Raw genomic sequence first — 16,342 nt, forward strand, 5'->3', positions numbered from 1 at the left:
TAAAGAATATCTTTGTAGAAAAACAAAAAAACATGTTAAGAACATAAAAATGGCCATACTGGGTCAGACCAAAGGTCCGTCTAGCCCAATATCCTGTCTTCTGACAGTGGCCACTGCCAGGTGCCCCAGAGGGAACGAACAGGTAATAATCATGAAGTGATCCATTTCCTGTCGCTCATTCCCAGCTTCTGTCAACATACTTAACTTCTTATGCATACACCTTTTCAGTTCAGTCATTTTGTTATGAAAAGCTTTAAACAGATATTGTGGGATTGTTAAATCTACTTGAAATTATTAAAATTGAAAGAAAATTGTATACAATCGAATTTAAATTTCACTCGCTGTAGTTTTTCCCTTTTTATTTCTCATCTTGTCAATAAACAATAGAGCGATCAATTTCTCTTTAGTAAGTTTCACTTTCAAGTTCTTATGCACTAGCACTATTAATTATTACTTATAGTGGTTGTCATTAAATGTCTGTATTTTCCAGGAGATACTACAATTAAGTTATTTCCTATTCAAAGAGAGAGAGAGAGAGAAATTGTGATGTCTTGGATACCAGTGTGAGGCAACTGATTGCACATGCTATCTTTTCAGTTATGACAATGAATATACAATAGCATCATAGGAATGCAATCTTGTTTTAACTGAAATCAACTGCAAAACTTCCATTTATGTCCACTGAAATAAGGTTGGGCCCCAAAGCTGCACGATACTTTGCAGGCAAATAAGGATGGCTCCTAACCCCAGGAATTTACAATCTACAATGGCTGGTTTGCAAACACTGCAGAGAAATGTTTCTTTAAAATGAAACTTCTCTCTAGAACACTTGAGCCATGTCTTTTAGTGCTTACAGTATCAAAACTAGCATCCACCTCTCACCTGCTCTCAAAATTTTATTACTTAGACTATTTTGTCCTTAGTCACATTTTTCCTACTTAGTTGTGTTTTTTCAGTCTCTCAGAGAGAGAGGTGAAAATATGCTTTGATGAAAGATAAGGTTCAAATATGGGGACTGAACCATGGTGTATGATCTGCTAGTGAGTTTAAAGGAAATTACAATTAAATCATACAAATTGCTTTTGTTTTAGAAGTTTGAAATGCTGACATAGAGGAGATTGCTTTATAGGAGCATATTAAGGCCCCCAATCCTGCAAACACTTAATACATGTGCTTCATTTAACTATCAAGCATGGTCCCACTGCAGTCAATGGAATGCTCATGGTAATAAAGCTAAGCACATGCCGAATCAGGGCCTAAGGGCTAGTCTACACTAGAAACGCTACAGCGATGAAGCTGTACTGTGCGCCACTGTAGCACTGCTCGTGCAGATGCTCTATGCCCAACAGGAGAGAGCTCTCCCGTCAGCATAATTTCTCAACCTGCCCAAGCAGCGGTAGCTACGCTGGTGGGACTGCTTCTTCCGCTGACATCGCGCTGTCCACACCAGTGCTTAGGTTGGTGTGTAATTGACATCACTCAAGGGTGTCTCTTTTCCCACAGTGACTTATACCAAAGTAAGCGCTGGTGTGTACAAGCCCTAAAACTGACAAGAATGTATTTTCTATATGGATGAAAACAGACCTGCAAGTGAGAGGTGCATGAGATTACAGAATAGGTGCTGGTAGAAGGAAGGAAGTGGTTTAGCTTTCTAGATATCTGCTCTGTAAAATCTTTGCTCCTTCCTTCTTTATTTATATATCGTACCTGTGCAATCATATGTAAATGTTGCATTGATTTTTTTTAAAGTAAATCTCTGCTGTTGATGAAAGGCTTTAGGGCCTACTGTGTCTCTGACTTTTGCAAATCAGTCACCTCAACCAGGTTGCTATTTGCAAACTGGTTGAACCTGAAAAGTAGCCTACGTTTTTCAAACCAAAGTGAATAATGTCAGAGTTAGAGGTTAACCCTATTAAAGTGCTACTCTCACCTAGCCCTATGCCACAGCTGCAAGCAATGCTCAGGCATGAAAGCCTCCTTTTTGGAAGTGGAAAGGAGTACTTGTGGCACCTTAGAGACTAACAATCTGTCTCTAAGGTGCCACACGTACGCCTTTTCTTTTTGCTGATACAGACTAAAAGGGCTACTCTGAAACCTGTCATTATTTTTGGAAGTGGTGCTCCCTTTCCCCCCCATTTGCTCAGGGCACTTGCAGGGTTACAAGCCCAGCATGGCCCATACCCAACCCCAGCCACTTGGTAGGAGGATGCTCCCAGTTTGGGCCTGGCTGGTGCCCATGACCTTCTTCTGGCCCAGCCTCCCTGCCCCAGCCTCTGGGGAACGGGTCGGGCAGCGGGACCTGGGGAGCCGCCGCCCCCACGCCTCGATCGCTGCCAGCCACAGCTGGCTGTTTCCAGTCTCCGGAAATGATGAAAAAAGAAGAAGCTTTGGGGCGGGGGAGAGAGAGACGAAAAAAGTCCCCGTTTGGTGTGTGCAGCGCGCTGGCTGTAGAGGGCGAGGGCCCGCGCGGGAGCGGGGCGCCAGGGGCTGCAGCCGTAGGAGCCCGGGGGCTGCACAGGAGGGAGGAGGCAGCCGCCGCAGCTGGAGAGGGGAGGCGAAGAGGCGGCCGCGCCGCCAGGGGAGATGCTGCTGCTGCTTTGGGAGCCTCGGTAAGTTTCCCTTGCCGGGGCGGAGGAAAGGGACATCCCGCCACAGGAGGTGGAGGAGGGGAGCGTGCCGGGGCCGAGCAGAAGGCAATGCCAAGGTATGGCGGGTGGCTCCAGTTGGCTATGGGGCGCTGAGCATCCCCCGAGCCCCCCAACGCTCAGGCACCCCGGGGGCTGTGCTCCGCCCTGAGCTGCCCGCCAGCACTTTGCGCCTGTGCATCTAAAGGCGCCCTCCGCATGCAGCGGGGAGGACAGGGGCGGAGGGACGCGCCTGCCGCGGAGTTGCAAAGTTGTTGCTTCTTTGGGGCCGGCCCCTCCCCAAGCCCTAGCCCCGGAGCCGTGAGTGTGCGGGGGAGCAACGCACTCGAACGGCCTCTCGTGTGTTTGTCCCTTCAGGGTGGCGTGTTAGGCTGGTCGGGGGGTGGAAGCTCCTAGGACGCGGGGAGAGAGCTGGCAGATGTCCCAAGCGAGGGAACCTCTTCCTCCGGGGCCTGAAGGGCCGGCGCCTGCAGCTCGGACCGAACGCAGCCTTCTGCTCTCGCTGCCTGGCGGTGAGTTGCTTTAAAGTTTCTCCCCAATTGTTGCGCCTCTGATTGGAATGGTACATTCGCTGGTTCATTCGGTGTGTGTAAGGAGGGGGGTGTTGAGCCCTGGTCTCTGCTGTTCCTCTGGACTCCGCTTGTTACTGAAAATGTGTCTCTGCAGTCAACAGAAAAAAAGTAGGTGGGTCTCCCCCCTCCCCCCCACCACCCAAGTTCCCTCTTTTTAAAAAACAAGGGGCTTTCAGAGAGCCCCATCATGCTATGCCTTAAACGCTCCCTTTCTTTCGCTTCTCAGCCTTGTGGTTTTGTTTGTAAGCACGTCTCTGTAATGCCTCTCAAATTCCCAGCGTGTCCTCCGAGCAGATTGCGGTAGGCAGCAGGTCTGTGACCATGACTTGTTCAGGTTGGAGGTCACTTTGTTTTCCCTTTGAGGCTACCCTTGAGATACTGCTGACAAACCCAGTTTGTGCTTTATTAACTTACTTTTAATCCACTATTCAAAGGGATGCATATCATTTGTTTTCATCTTAGTATGACACTCTCAGAATTAAATCTTATTTGATTTTTAGTTTGGCACCCAAATGAGTTGATTTCTGGAAAAGCTGCAGGTAAATTAGTTTGACAACTTATCTTCTGAAGATAAGATACAGGAGGATGTGGTCATTTACTGTACATACTTATGGTCTGTGGCAATCAGGCTTTATCTTTTTTTCTTTTACAGCTGGCAGTTTTGATTTCAAGAATTCTGATAGTGATATAAAATAAGTCTCTGAAGAATAGAAAGGAAGAATCTAATTTAAAATTGCTTCAAGTACCAGCTATGTATAAAGTTACACAGCATGGTAACTCAGTTGTACAACTGTATAATAAAGCCACACTCTCTTCTTTGGCAACATCTTTAAATCAATAGCTACATGGAATCAAAGTTGACATCTCATTTAAGAAACCAGAAAGTATCCGTAGCTAAATAAAAATGTTCTGGCATGTAGAAATGTTAAATTGGCTTATACTGATCTTATTGTTTTTTTTGTCCTAGAGAGTGACTCATAACTGCTAAACAGCAATTTTTTTTTTTAAATTAGATACAGAAGATCAACCGTGCAGAACTGAACTGTTAGCACCATGTTTTTGCCAGAAAGACCAATGTCTGTAATACATATTTTGAGCATTAAGTGCCACCTTTATTGTGTCATATAATCAAATGTCCATACTGGTTAAACTTTACATGTAGGCCATGCATAGAAATTATTGAAGTTTGGTCAGTGAGATAATTGATTTAGGAACAAGACTTTATTTTTAAGATATGTGGCTTGGAATTGGGTTTTTGTATTTTATTAATATGAAATAAAATCATTTAGCTTCCCAAATATTAGGCTTTTTTTTTAACTACCTGGGACAAAATATGACACTGATCTGGCCATGGGCAAACTATGTGTAAGAAGAAATTTGAATATCTATTACATGTGTAAGTATCATTTTAAAGGATTATATGATCATATTTTGAAGAGCCAATGAATCACAAGTGTTGTAAGTACTTTGGTTTAGATTTATGCACTGGTTGGGGCCTGTCACACTTTCTGGAGTGGTTCATGACTGTAAATGTCAGCCTCAGGGCAGACACCTGTAACTGGTTGTATGTTCTATAATTAGATTTTACCAACCCAGTCCTGAAGCATTATACCAGTCTTACTAGGAAGTCACAGATAGTCCCCTTGGGCACTCCAGTCTATCTTGCCACCTAGGCAAGCTGGATTTAGTGATAAATGGTCACTTACACCAAAGATCACAAAATATTCAGGTTGTTCCCAGTCCCAAGAGACCAGTCACTCACCCCAGATCAATTTGTACCTTAGATCTCACATCAAAAACAGTGCTGGTAACCAATCCTACAGTAAACGAACTCAAGCTATATTAACTAAGAAAATAAACGAGAGTGTTATTTTCAGGTTAAAGCAAGCAGACATATACCCAAAAATAAGTCTCTGGTTCCAAAAAAGTGACAGAGCTATAGTAATCTGTCAATTCAAAATGTCTTCCAGGGTTACCCCTAGGTCCACCCTGAGGATCTCTTCTTCAGTTTAGTGTCTATGGCCCTGAGAGAGTCCAGACTCCAAAGATGAAAAATTTTCATGTCAGCTATCTTTATTTTCCTCTTTCAGAATTCAAACTGATGGGACAAGGCCTTCTGCATGTAGCCTGTGTTGACGTAATTAGCAGAGTCTTTGTATCCGCATGTCTTACAATGGCCCATTTAGTCTCACAGTCCTCTTTGGTGGGTGAGGGAAGCACTCCTCCTGTCTGAGCTCTCAAGTTCAGAGCAGGCATTTTTACAGCTATAAAGCAAAAGATACATATTACCTTATAGCATGGGATACAGAGATTACAATAAGATTAATGCATTCAGCAATTTACAACCAATTTATAGAGTCTAAACACATCCTTACAAGTTTTACATCTATCTTAAACAATACTAACATAGAGATGAGCTGGTCTGGTTTTCAGCTATGAATTTGTCAGTTCTCAGCTGACACCTACACCTTGTCAAGAGCTGGCACAGCGTCTACCAGTATCACAGCCCCTGCAAACTCTTAAGCACATGTTCAACTTTAAGCATGTAAAAAGTTCCATCAATGGATTGGGGTCTTATTTGCTACAACTTTAAAATGTGATGTATTTTGATGATGAACCTAAACTTGAATAGTATTTGTGGATATTTATTACTTTCTTTTAGCCTAAATCTGTTTTTGAAGGGAGGGGAGAAGGGAACAGGTGAGTTTATATCATTGTCAATCATTATTCCAGCGCTTCAATCAGTTTAGCAATATATGGTTACAAAGCCAGGGTAGTTCAGGAATTACAGAACTGAAGGTTTAGGAAAAATATTTAGGACTTGACTCTTTCACCCTTACACATATTAATCTCCTGTTGCTTAGTAAGTTATTACTCAGTGTTAGGTGAAAGAACTGAGTTCATAGTTTAGATCAGTGGTTTTCAACCTGTGGTCCGCGAACCCCTGGTGGTCCACAGACTATGTCTAAGATTTCCAAAAGATCTGTACCTCCATTTAAAATTTTTTAGTGGTCTGCAAATGAAGAAAAGGTTGAAAACTACTATTTTAGATTAATAAAATTGTTTTGGGGAATCATAAATAAACTAATGTTATGCTTTTTATAAATGTGATCCCAGTACAGTATGTGCTCTAGTAAATTAAAAACTGAAGAAAAATGACATCTACAGACTAGCCGTGGAAGTATATCTTGTAGATCAGTGGTTCTCAAAGCCGGTCTGCCGCTTGTTCAGGGAAAGCCTCTGGCGGGCCGGACCGGTTTGTTTACCTGCCGCGTCCGCAGGTTTGGCCGATCGCAGCTCCCACTGGTCACGGTTCCCCGCAGCCCCCATTGGCCTGGAGCAGCGAACCGCGGCCAGTGGGAGCTGCGATCGGCCAAACCTGTGGACGCAGCAGGTAAACAAACCGGTCTGGCCCGCCAGGGGCCTTCCCTGAACAAGCAACGGACCGGCTTTGAGAACCACTGTTGTAGATTCAGTTAAAGAGATTAGTTGTATGATGTCTGAAGGTATGTTGTATATAATGTAAGGAAAACAAAAACAACGAGGAGTCCTTGTGGACTCCCATCTTTTCATGTACTATGTATAAATATACCTGCTACTGTATTTTTCCACCCCATGCATCTGATGAAATGGGTTCTAGCCCACGAAAGCGTAAAATGTCACAAGGACTCCTCGTTGTTTTTGCTGATACAGACTAACACGGCTACCACTCTGAAACCTGTAAGGAAAACCGTGTCCACTCACCTTCAACTTAAGACCCTTGTGAAATATTTACAGCATTTATTTTAAATAGAGGAAGTTGCTGCTTTTTAAATCCGTATTTAAGAAGAAATATCTCTAAAATACTCTTTGCTTTGTTAGGAAACTGACAGAGGAATGCATGGAAGTGGAGTACCAGTTTTTCCCAATAACTCTGAATATTAGCAAATCAATGTGCATGAATTTTATTTTGAGAACAGGACTTGTGGGGAAATAGCAATGAACATTTGCAATATTCTGTAGCGCGATTTCCTTGTGACCTGACCCTGTTAGGTGCTGCTGAGGACCTATGATTCCACTGACTTCGCTGGAAGTTGTAGGTTCTTGAGAAGCTTTTCTTTAGTGTACTGAAAGACCAGAATGTTTTTTGGGGTAGGTCAGGGGGTTCATGGAAATAATTTGAGTAATTAATTACACAATTCTTGGTATCATTTTCTTGAAAACTTCGTCATTTTTAAATTAGGACTCCGTACATTTGCAGTAAAGAGTATAACTGAATTTCTATTTGCCTGGGAAAACTGACCAAGTTTCATTAATTAGATATAATTGGATTCTTGTGTAGAATAGAAAATATTAAATGCACTTCAGTCAGAAAAACTATAATACAAGCTTCTAAAATGTTTTCCATATTTGTCCAACTATTTGGAAAGACTCACTTCTTGAGGACATCCATTTCTTCTTCTCTTCCATAATTCTGCAATGCGTTGCAAGGAAAACAGACTCTCCAATGGTGTTCTCCTCACTCAACTACTTGTACTTTCAGTTGCGCTGTCAGATAGATAGCTTAAGCCTAAATGTGCTCTTCCTCTTAAAACAAGACTCTTTATAAGGAAGAACTGTTTAAAGTTTAAATGTCTGAAAAATGCCGCAGTTATGTGACTAAGAAAAAAGAAGTGAAAGAAAATAGCTTCAGCAGCTAGTTGGGCACACCCATGCAAGTTGTGGGGAAAGAAAGATGATGATGCTAGCAAAAGTTATAAAGTATATACTTGGCCACGTTAAATGTTTTTTACACCATGCTCACTGACATGGCATCGGAGCATCCTCCAATCACCTTTCTTATGAGACCATTTTAAAATTAATTGGCAAATATTTGTGTGAGTAAGGTAATTGGAATTTGGCTCTTCATATTGCTGGGCTTACCATTGGTAGCAAATGAATTAGTCGTGTCGTCCCTTTTGAAATTGAGCCATTTTAATGCTTAGTTTTGAATCCTGAGAGCCTCATCGGTACCAGTGAGGTACCTCATCAGTACCAGTGAGGTATACCTGGCACTGAGGAGAGTCCTACGAGTGCACCTTTGATACACCTTTTAAAGGTGCTTGTCCATTTCCTCCCCCCAGTAGTGATTAGATCTGCTTGGGTGGGGCCCTGATCTTTTCTGGACAGGCCCCTTGTAGTTGTTGAACTCGTAGTACTAGCACCTCTCACCTCCTGTGCTCCCCGGCTGCCTGACTGTCCCCTGTGTTAGTGTTCTCTGGGATGTAGATTGGACTGTGAAGGACCCCTAACACACCTAAATAAGAAGTCTGACTCTCACCAGTAGCTCCCATTGAAGTAAAATGCCTAAAATGTTAGCACTGACCTGGTGCTGATTATTACTTATACCCGTGGACAGACTTTTTTGTATTAAATCCTGTGCATTTAAATAAACTGTATGCTATTAAGAGGTTGATCTTGCACAGAACTCCAGCTGAATAATCAGGCCATATTTTAGACTGTTTTGGAGTCTCATCTAAGAGTACTGAGCAAGCTTTTACCTTGGCCTGTTATTAACTAAAAATAATCTAGAATAACAATTAGTGAACATTGTCTAAGTGTTTGCAAAACAGAGAAACAAACAGTGTTAGTATGAAAGGAAGAATAATCGTATGACAGGAAGAATACTTTAGAGAGTAACAGATATCTAAAGATGATTTAGAGTGTTGAAACGGATTCAAACACATCAGTTGAAAAAATAGAAGAAATAGAGACTTCTGAAAATGACATCCAGGAGCCTCCTTTTTCTCTGCAAAATATACTTCCATATGAATTCAAAATATGAAATTTAATATACTGTTTGAAAAAAGAAGAATTAATGTTCAGTGCCTTGCTCAACTTCAAGCATGTGCTCAAAGTACCATTGACTTTGCATGCTTTAGTTCTTATGTGAATGTGGATTCTTTCCTGAATCCTGGGGCCATTAAAGAACACTGCACCCAAATTGGATTTGGACTGTAATAATCCTGCTTTACGGGGACTCCTAGAATTTCTTAAGGTTACAGCTAGCTACTCCAGTTGCCGTAATAGTCACACTTTACCAGCAGTTTGAGTGTTATGAATAATGGGGATTTTTTTTTCAACTGTTGGGCAATTTTAGTTGTTTTTTTCCAAACTAGTTAAGTAGTTACTTTGTGTGTTTCCAAATATAAAATTATTTGGCTTATTATTTTTGTGAAATTGGTTTACTTCATAGTTGTCAGTGTTGGTTCTAAAGTGGCACCAAATGAAAAGCAGAAACTCATAAATGCCTAACTGTAGCTTTTCCCTAAACCTACTTCTGCTTTCAGTTTCATATGCATAATACCAGTGAAATGATTCATGTCCACAAGGCTGTGATACATCTGTAAAGCTTTGTGGACAATACCAAGCTGGGAGGGGTTGCAAGTGCTTAGGAGGGATAGGATTGAAATTCAAAATGATCTGGTCAAACTGGAAAAATGGTCTGAAGTAAATTGGATGAAATTCAATAAGGACAAATGCAAAGCGTTCCTTCCTAAGTGGAGTAATCAGTTGCGCACATACAAAATGGGAAATGACTGCGTAGGAAGGAGTACTGTGGAAAGGGATCTGAGGGTCATAGTGGATCACAAGCTAAATGAGAGTCAACAGCATAACACTGTTGCAAAAAAGGAAATATCATTCTGGGATTTATTAGCAGGAGTACGCAAGATACGAGAGGTAATTCTTCTGCTCTACTCTACGCTGATTCGGCCTCAACTGAGGATTGTGTCCAGTTCTGGTCACCACATTTCAGGAAAAGATGGGGACAAATTGGAAAAAGTCCAGAGAAGAGCAACAAAAATTATTAAAGGTCTAGCAAACATGACCTATTAGGGAAGATTGAAAAAAAAATGGATTTGTTTAGTTTTGGAGAAGAGTAGACTGAGGGGGCAGAACAGGTTTCAAGTACATAAAAGGATGTTACATGGAGGAGGGAGAAAAAATTGTCGTCCTTAACCTCTGAGGATGGAACAAGAAGCAATGGACTTAAATTGCAGCAAGGGTGGTTTGGATGATATAATAGAAGAAACTTCCTGTCAGAGTGGTTAATCACTGGAATAAATTGCCTAGGGAGGTTGTGGAATCTCTATCATTGGAGATTTTTAGGAGCAAGTTAGACAAACACCTGTCAGGGATGGTCTGTATAATACTTAGTCCTGCCATGAGTGCTGGGGACTGGGCTAGATGACAACTCGAGGTCCCTTCCAATCCTACGTTTCTATGATTCTATCAGGGCCTTAGACTGTAGTTAGCTGATAGATCAACAAAGGAATTTAGGCACCTAGTTGCCAGTTTTGCTGCCTAAATCCAAGGATTCTACTGAGAAGCAGGTCAGCTAAAAGTTGTAATGTATAAGTACCTTTGTGGATCTAGTCCTGAGCTCTTTGGGGTAGGGACTGTCCCCTCCCCCCCCCCCCTTTTTTTTTTGTTAAAGCAGCAGTTCCTAGCACAAGAAGGACTTGATCCTGAGTCAGTACTGTAATACAAATGAATAACCGTAATAACCAGGGAAAGGGTATGATGCTTTTACTGTATCATCTGAAAAAACTTACAAAAGTTTTGAAGAGAGGTTGGTTTTCTGGATGAACGCATTCTAATGAATATCAAACAAAATATCTAGGATGTTAGAGTTTGGAAATAAGCTGGGTTGAACAGCGTCTCTTTTTCCTACTGGCTGTCAATTTTGAGGGTTTATTGCATATAGGCTGAAGAATGTAATGGAGAAGAGAAGGCTAGTATACAGAGAGAGAAATTTCAAGACCGAACTTGTTTGAACTAGAAAAGTGTTATAAGTTCCTACAGAAAACCCATGAAAAAGGAGTGCCTGATCATGCCATTGCTCTCATAGCAGCTTTAGGCTCTGTTTGGAAAACTTTCTGAGTAGGTATGACCCATCAACCAAGGTTCAAGCATTTCCTTGGATTGTTGGTAATAGTCATTGTAATGCTTTAATTTAGTGACCTTGCTTTCAGGCATATTTCATAACAAAATGCAAAAATAAAGTAAAACAACAAAATACCTACAAATGCAATTTTTTAAATTGTAAATTATTGCCGCAAATGGAGGCAATGTTCGTCTTCGTGCAAGCTTGGACAGCAACTAGCACATTGTGTCAGCACTTCCGGAATCAAGAAAATAATCATAAAATCATAGGAGTGGAAAGGACCTTGAGAGGTTATCTAGTCCAGTCCCCTGCATTTATGGTAGGACTAAGTATTATCTAGACCATTCCTGACAGGTGTTAGTCTGTTATATAATCCAAGATGTCTCCATTATTTGAAGCCTAATAATGCAATCCAAGAAGCCTAAGATCTCAACTATGGGGAAAATTCCCATTTAAAAAAAAAAATAATTAGATAGTCTAAGGCCAGTCCTTGCCTACAGACAGTCCCCCAACCTGAAGCAAATACTCACCAACAACCACATACCACACAACAGAACCACTAACCCAGGAACCTATCCTTGCAACAAAGCCCGTTGCCAACTGTGCCCACATATCTATTCAGGGGACACCATCACAGGGCCTAATAACATCAGCCACACTATCAGAGGCTCGTTCACCTGCACATCCACCAATGTGATATATGCCATCATGTGCCAGCAATGCCCCTCTGCCATGTACATTGGTCAAACTGGACAGTCTCTACGTAAAAGAATAAATGGACACAAATCAGATGTCAAGAATTATAACATTCATAAACCAGTTGGAGAACACTTCAATCTCTCTGGTCACGCGATTACAGACATGAAGGTCGCTATCTTAAAACAAAAAAACTTCAAATCCAGACTCCAACGACAAACTGCTGAATTGGAATTCATTTGCAAATTGGATACTATTAATTTAGGCTTAAATAGAGACTGGGAGTGGCTAAGTCATTATGCAAGGTAGCCTATTTCCCCTTGTTTTTTCCTACCCTCCCCCCTCAGACGTTCTGGTTAAACTTGGATTTATGCTGGAAATGGCCCACCTCGATTATCATACACATTGTAAGGAGAGTGGTCAGTTTGGATGAGCCATTACCAGCAGGAGAGTGAGTTTGTGTGTGTGTGTGGGGGGGGTGGGTGTGTGTGTGTGTGTGTGTGAGAAAACCTGGATTTGTGCTGGAAATGGCCCACTTTGATTATCATGCACATTGTAGGGAGAGTGGTCACTTTGGATGAACTATTACCCGCAGGAGAGTGAGTGTGTGTGTGTGTGTGTGTGTGTGTGTGTGTGTGTGTGTTTTGGGGGGGTGGGGGGGGTGAGAAAACCTGGATTTGTGCTGGAAATGGCCCAACTTGATTATCATACACATTGTAAGGAGAGTGGTCACTTTGGATAAGCTATTACCAGCAGGAGAGTGAGTTTGTGGGGGGAGGTATTGTTTCATGGTCTCTGTGTATATAATGTCTTCTGCAGTTTCCACAGTATGCATCTGATGAAGTGAGCTATAGCTCACGAAAGCTTATGCTCAAATAAATTGGTTAGTCTCTAAGGTGCCACAAGTACTCCTTTTCTTTTTGGAAATGAGAAGGTAAGTCAGTGGTTATTACTTTCACTGTGAAATTTGAAAAAACATTGGGATAGATTTCATATATGGACATTCGGGGGCAGATCCTCACTTGGTGAAGTTAATGGTGTTATGCTGCACATCTGTCTTTTGATATCCCTTCAGCAATTTAAGAAACTCATTTTTAGATAATCCTCAGATCAAGAGTTATTTTACTGGTTAGTTGTGACACTCCTTTCTTAAATGCTGCACCTTTGTTTTCTTGATGTTAACAATTTAATCACAATTTCAGGAGTGGTTCACAGAATAGCCAATGAAGTAGTGCTGGCTGGCAGCGTACTGTACATACCATCATAGTTTTTCAAACAGGAATCAAAAATGAGAGAATTCAAGTATGGTTTAGTCCTCAGCAATGAAAAGAAGTTGGGAAATGAGTAGAAAGCTAATAGAGAAGTAAAATTAAAGGTAATTAATTATGAATTATTCCGCAGACTTCAGATATTGAGAAGATGTCTACTTAAGACTGAATGACAACTGCTGTAGGTGTGGTGACATCTAAGGAAATTTGACACTTACAGTTGGTTCTACGCTCAGAATTCTAGTTCACTTGGCTAAAATTTAATTTGGAATTTTGACTGCCCCAAAATACAGTTATTCTTTCAGTAGGACTGTTTAATATCATCTACTATATCAAGATTTTAAATAGGATTGTGCACTATCACATCTTATACAAAACAGTTACCGCTGCACAGTGAAACATCAATTGTCTTCCAGCAATTCAGGATTGGTTTCATAATCTTCCTAATTTTGCTACTCTGGTTAGTTTAAGAGCAAAATCTTTTAAAATGATTTAAATCGTTATCTGTGTGCTAGAGATACCTTTATTAATTTACTGTAACATTAAGAATTTCATGCAATTTCCTCCCCACTATTCAACAGGTGGTAGTTCACTTTATTTTAAAATAGCTTTACATAGCACATGTTATAAAACACATTCCAAAAATGTTATGAAGTAATATTTCAAACTGCAACTTGAAATCTAAGTGCAGTATTTTTATGAACCATTGTAACATGGAATATAGATTCTTAAACTACAAGGAGTCTGATGGCACCTTAAAGACTAATAGATTTATTTGAGCATAAGCTTTCGTGGGTAAAAACCTCACTTCTTCAGATGCATGGTGATCTATCAGTGACTGGTGTGTTTTGAATAAAATAATTGCCTACGGAAGATACCTATGAAAGCTTTCATTTATTTTGGTGAGTGAAAATATGAGTCAGTGCTTGTGAGCAAGGAGAAACTTCATATGGGAAACTACATCTGAACATATTACTGTTGAATTCTCTAGTACTTGTAAAGAAGGCTTAAGAATCTCTTGGCCAACACGGTGAAACAAGCTTTCTTACATTTGGAGCATGTTTATTACAAAAAGAAAAGCATTTTGTAAATTTGGTTAGAACTTCATTTTAATTCAACAATGACTTTTCATATCTATAAAAAAAAACAACTGAAAGTTCTGTTACCATGGGATTTTTGTCAAAATATCAGTTTTGGCTATTAGTCAACATAAGTTGTCTTATTAGTCATATGTTGAATCTCAGACCTTTGGCACAGTTCCTATAGCTTTCATGAAATTCCCACATAGCAAGTAGTTTCTACACAAGAAGCACATCTGCATGGGCAAAAATACCGGATTTTGTGTGTCATTTAGAGGTTTTATCTGAAAATGTTGTTTTGGAAGGTAAATAAACGTTGTTAAATGCCAAACACAGTTTGCCATTAAACTGTTGTCTTAAGGTGTATTTGCATATGAACATGTAAAATGCAAGCCCACTGAAAGACTTTCATTAAAGAACTAGTCTGATTAGATGAGCAAAAATGATGGGAAAAGTGGTTGAAACTAACATTATTATGCATTATTTAAAAGGGGAAAATAACAATACTAATGTTATCAGTGATTTGAAATTAAAATATGTTTTTTCTTTGATTTAGAAAAATGTGATAAAGAGAATACAGCTGCAGGAGAAAGAGACATAACACCACCTTCCAATAACCAAAGCATACAACCAAAGATACAAGACCAGTCTGTCTGGGGAAATCGCACTGATGGTGACCTCATCAGAAGTAAGTATTTCCAGAACAAATTGCTGTCGTTTAGGCTTGCTTTACTAGTGTAATGGGGTACTGACTGTTGACTCAGTTAAATGTGTGTCAAATCAATTATGTTGCAACCATAATGTATGTCAACAGAATTTCTTCCCTGGAATGATTCCTGTCAGCATTATCAGCAAAAGGTTGAAACCAAGACATAAACAAGATGTTTTGGTGATTTGAGTGTCTCTGCATAACAGTATGATAGGGAACTCCTGTACAATTTATCTTTTAAAGACATAATATTATGTGATGTGATGTACTTTGCCTATAAGTTCATGACCAGATGAATTTATGTAGCAGACAAACTAGTTGCAGTGTGCAAGTTTACTAGGTACTATCACCATAGATTTATCAAGTTACATGTTTAAGTGGCAGAGTAAACTAAGCTCAAAGCAGCTTTTTTTTAAAGCGAGAGCTTCCATTCAGATACATTGAGCAACTGAGGAATTTCAAGTCCTAAAGTAGCATGCTTGCAGAAACGTCTTGCATAACAAAATGTATCCTCTCCAGACACCGAACTAAAAGAATGTTGTAAAACATACCTTAAAGCTTGATTGGTAAGGGATTAACACTAGATAGACTAGGGTGCAGCTTCTAAAACCTATAATTTATTTTAAATGAAGAATGTAAGGCTATTTTCATTTTCTTTTTCAGTCAATGTTTATGCACTTCCCAATGTATTCTGAACAGTTGCACATGCTTAAAGGTCAAATGTTTTGCTAATAACTGTTAGTGCTAATACTGTGTTTACTTTAATATTCTGTAAATAGTTGAGCTTTTGAAAGTCAAAGGAGTGGTAGCATGGGGAAATGTCTCTAATTATAAGGTATATTCATAAATTGAATAAGCTTAAAGCAGCATTTTGCATCTACTTTCAACCTGCGGAATATGGACTGACCATCCACTTAAAGTTTAGCGTTGCGGCATACTCTGCATGTATTGTCCTTCAGCAGAGTTTCAGCAGGATAAATTTGTGCTACTCTAGTCCTCAGAACTCTCCATAGTTAAGCATTTCTTTTCCCTTGTGTGGTCCCATCTCCTCCCCTTTCTGTAAGCAGCTGAATAAAAGTCTCTCTTGAAATATCAACTTCTCCCTTTTTTTAGATAACTAACTCCATAAATATTTTGCCATATCTTGGATGTATTGTATTACTGGTTAGGTGTTTCTTAGGAAAGCTTAAATTTACCTAAAGGTAAATCTGCACATTTTTCATAGTTTGGGGTAATAGTTGTTATATATGGTGACATAAATGTATGTAAAACAGTGTGGTGGGAGAGCTGTGCCACAATTAACAGATTCCTTATCCCAAAGGACTATCAGTCTAAGGGCATAAGCTAGGGCAGTTCAAAATACTGTACTGGGTATTAAGGTATGTGTGCACTACAAGCTCTACAGAGGCAAACCTTCTACTGCACCCCTGTAGTGCAGACATTTGCTACAGCAATGGGAGAGCTTTT

At 40.2% G+C, this 16,342-nt stretch overlaps 1 protein-coding gene across 6 annotated transcripts in view; it reads left to right on the plus strand.

Moving 5' to 3' along the window:
* Positions 1-2,381: 2,381 nt before the first annotated feature.
* MDFIC (MyoD family inhibitor domain containing) overlaps positions 2,382-16,342 on the plus strand; it is a 176,837-nt gene continuing 162,876 nt past the window's right edge. For 2 of the 6 annotated variants that reach the window (XM_077834251.1, XM_077834253.1), the window contains exons 1-3: positions 2,383-2,609; positions 3,003-3,157; positions 14,723-14,854. In XM_077834251.1, coding sequence (XP_077690377.1) covers positions 3,064-3,157; positions 14,723-14,854 — 226 coding nt within the window. In that variant the 5' untranslated portion in view covers positions 2,383-2,609; positions 3,003-3,063. Of the gene's footprint in view, positions 2,705-3,002; positions 3,158-14,722; positions 14,855-16,342 lie in introns of all 6 variants that reach the window. The other 4 variants (XM_077834244.1, XM_077834218.1, XM_077834237.1 and 1 more) reach the window with 4 other exon arrangements.

This window comes from Eretmochelys imbricata, chromosome 1, assembly GCF_965152235.1.
Source record: "Eretmochelys imbricata isolate rEreImb1 chromosome 1, rEreImb1.hap1, whole genome shotgun sequence".
Classification (NCBI taxonomy): Eukaryota; Metazoa; Chordata; order Testudines; family Cheloniidae; genus Eretmochelys; species Eretmochelys imbricata.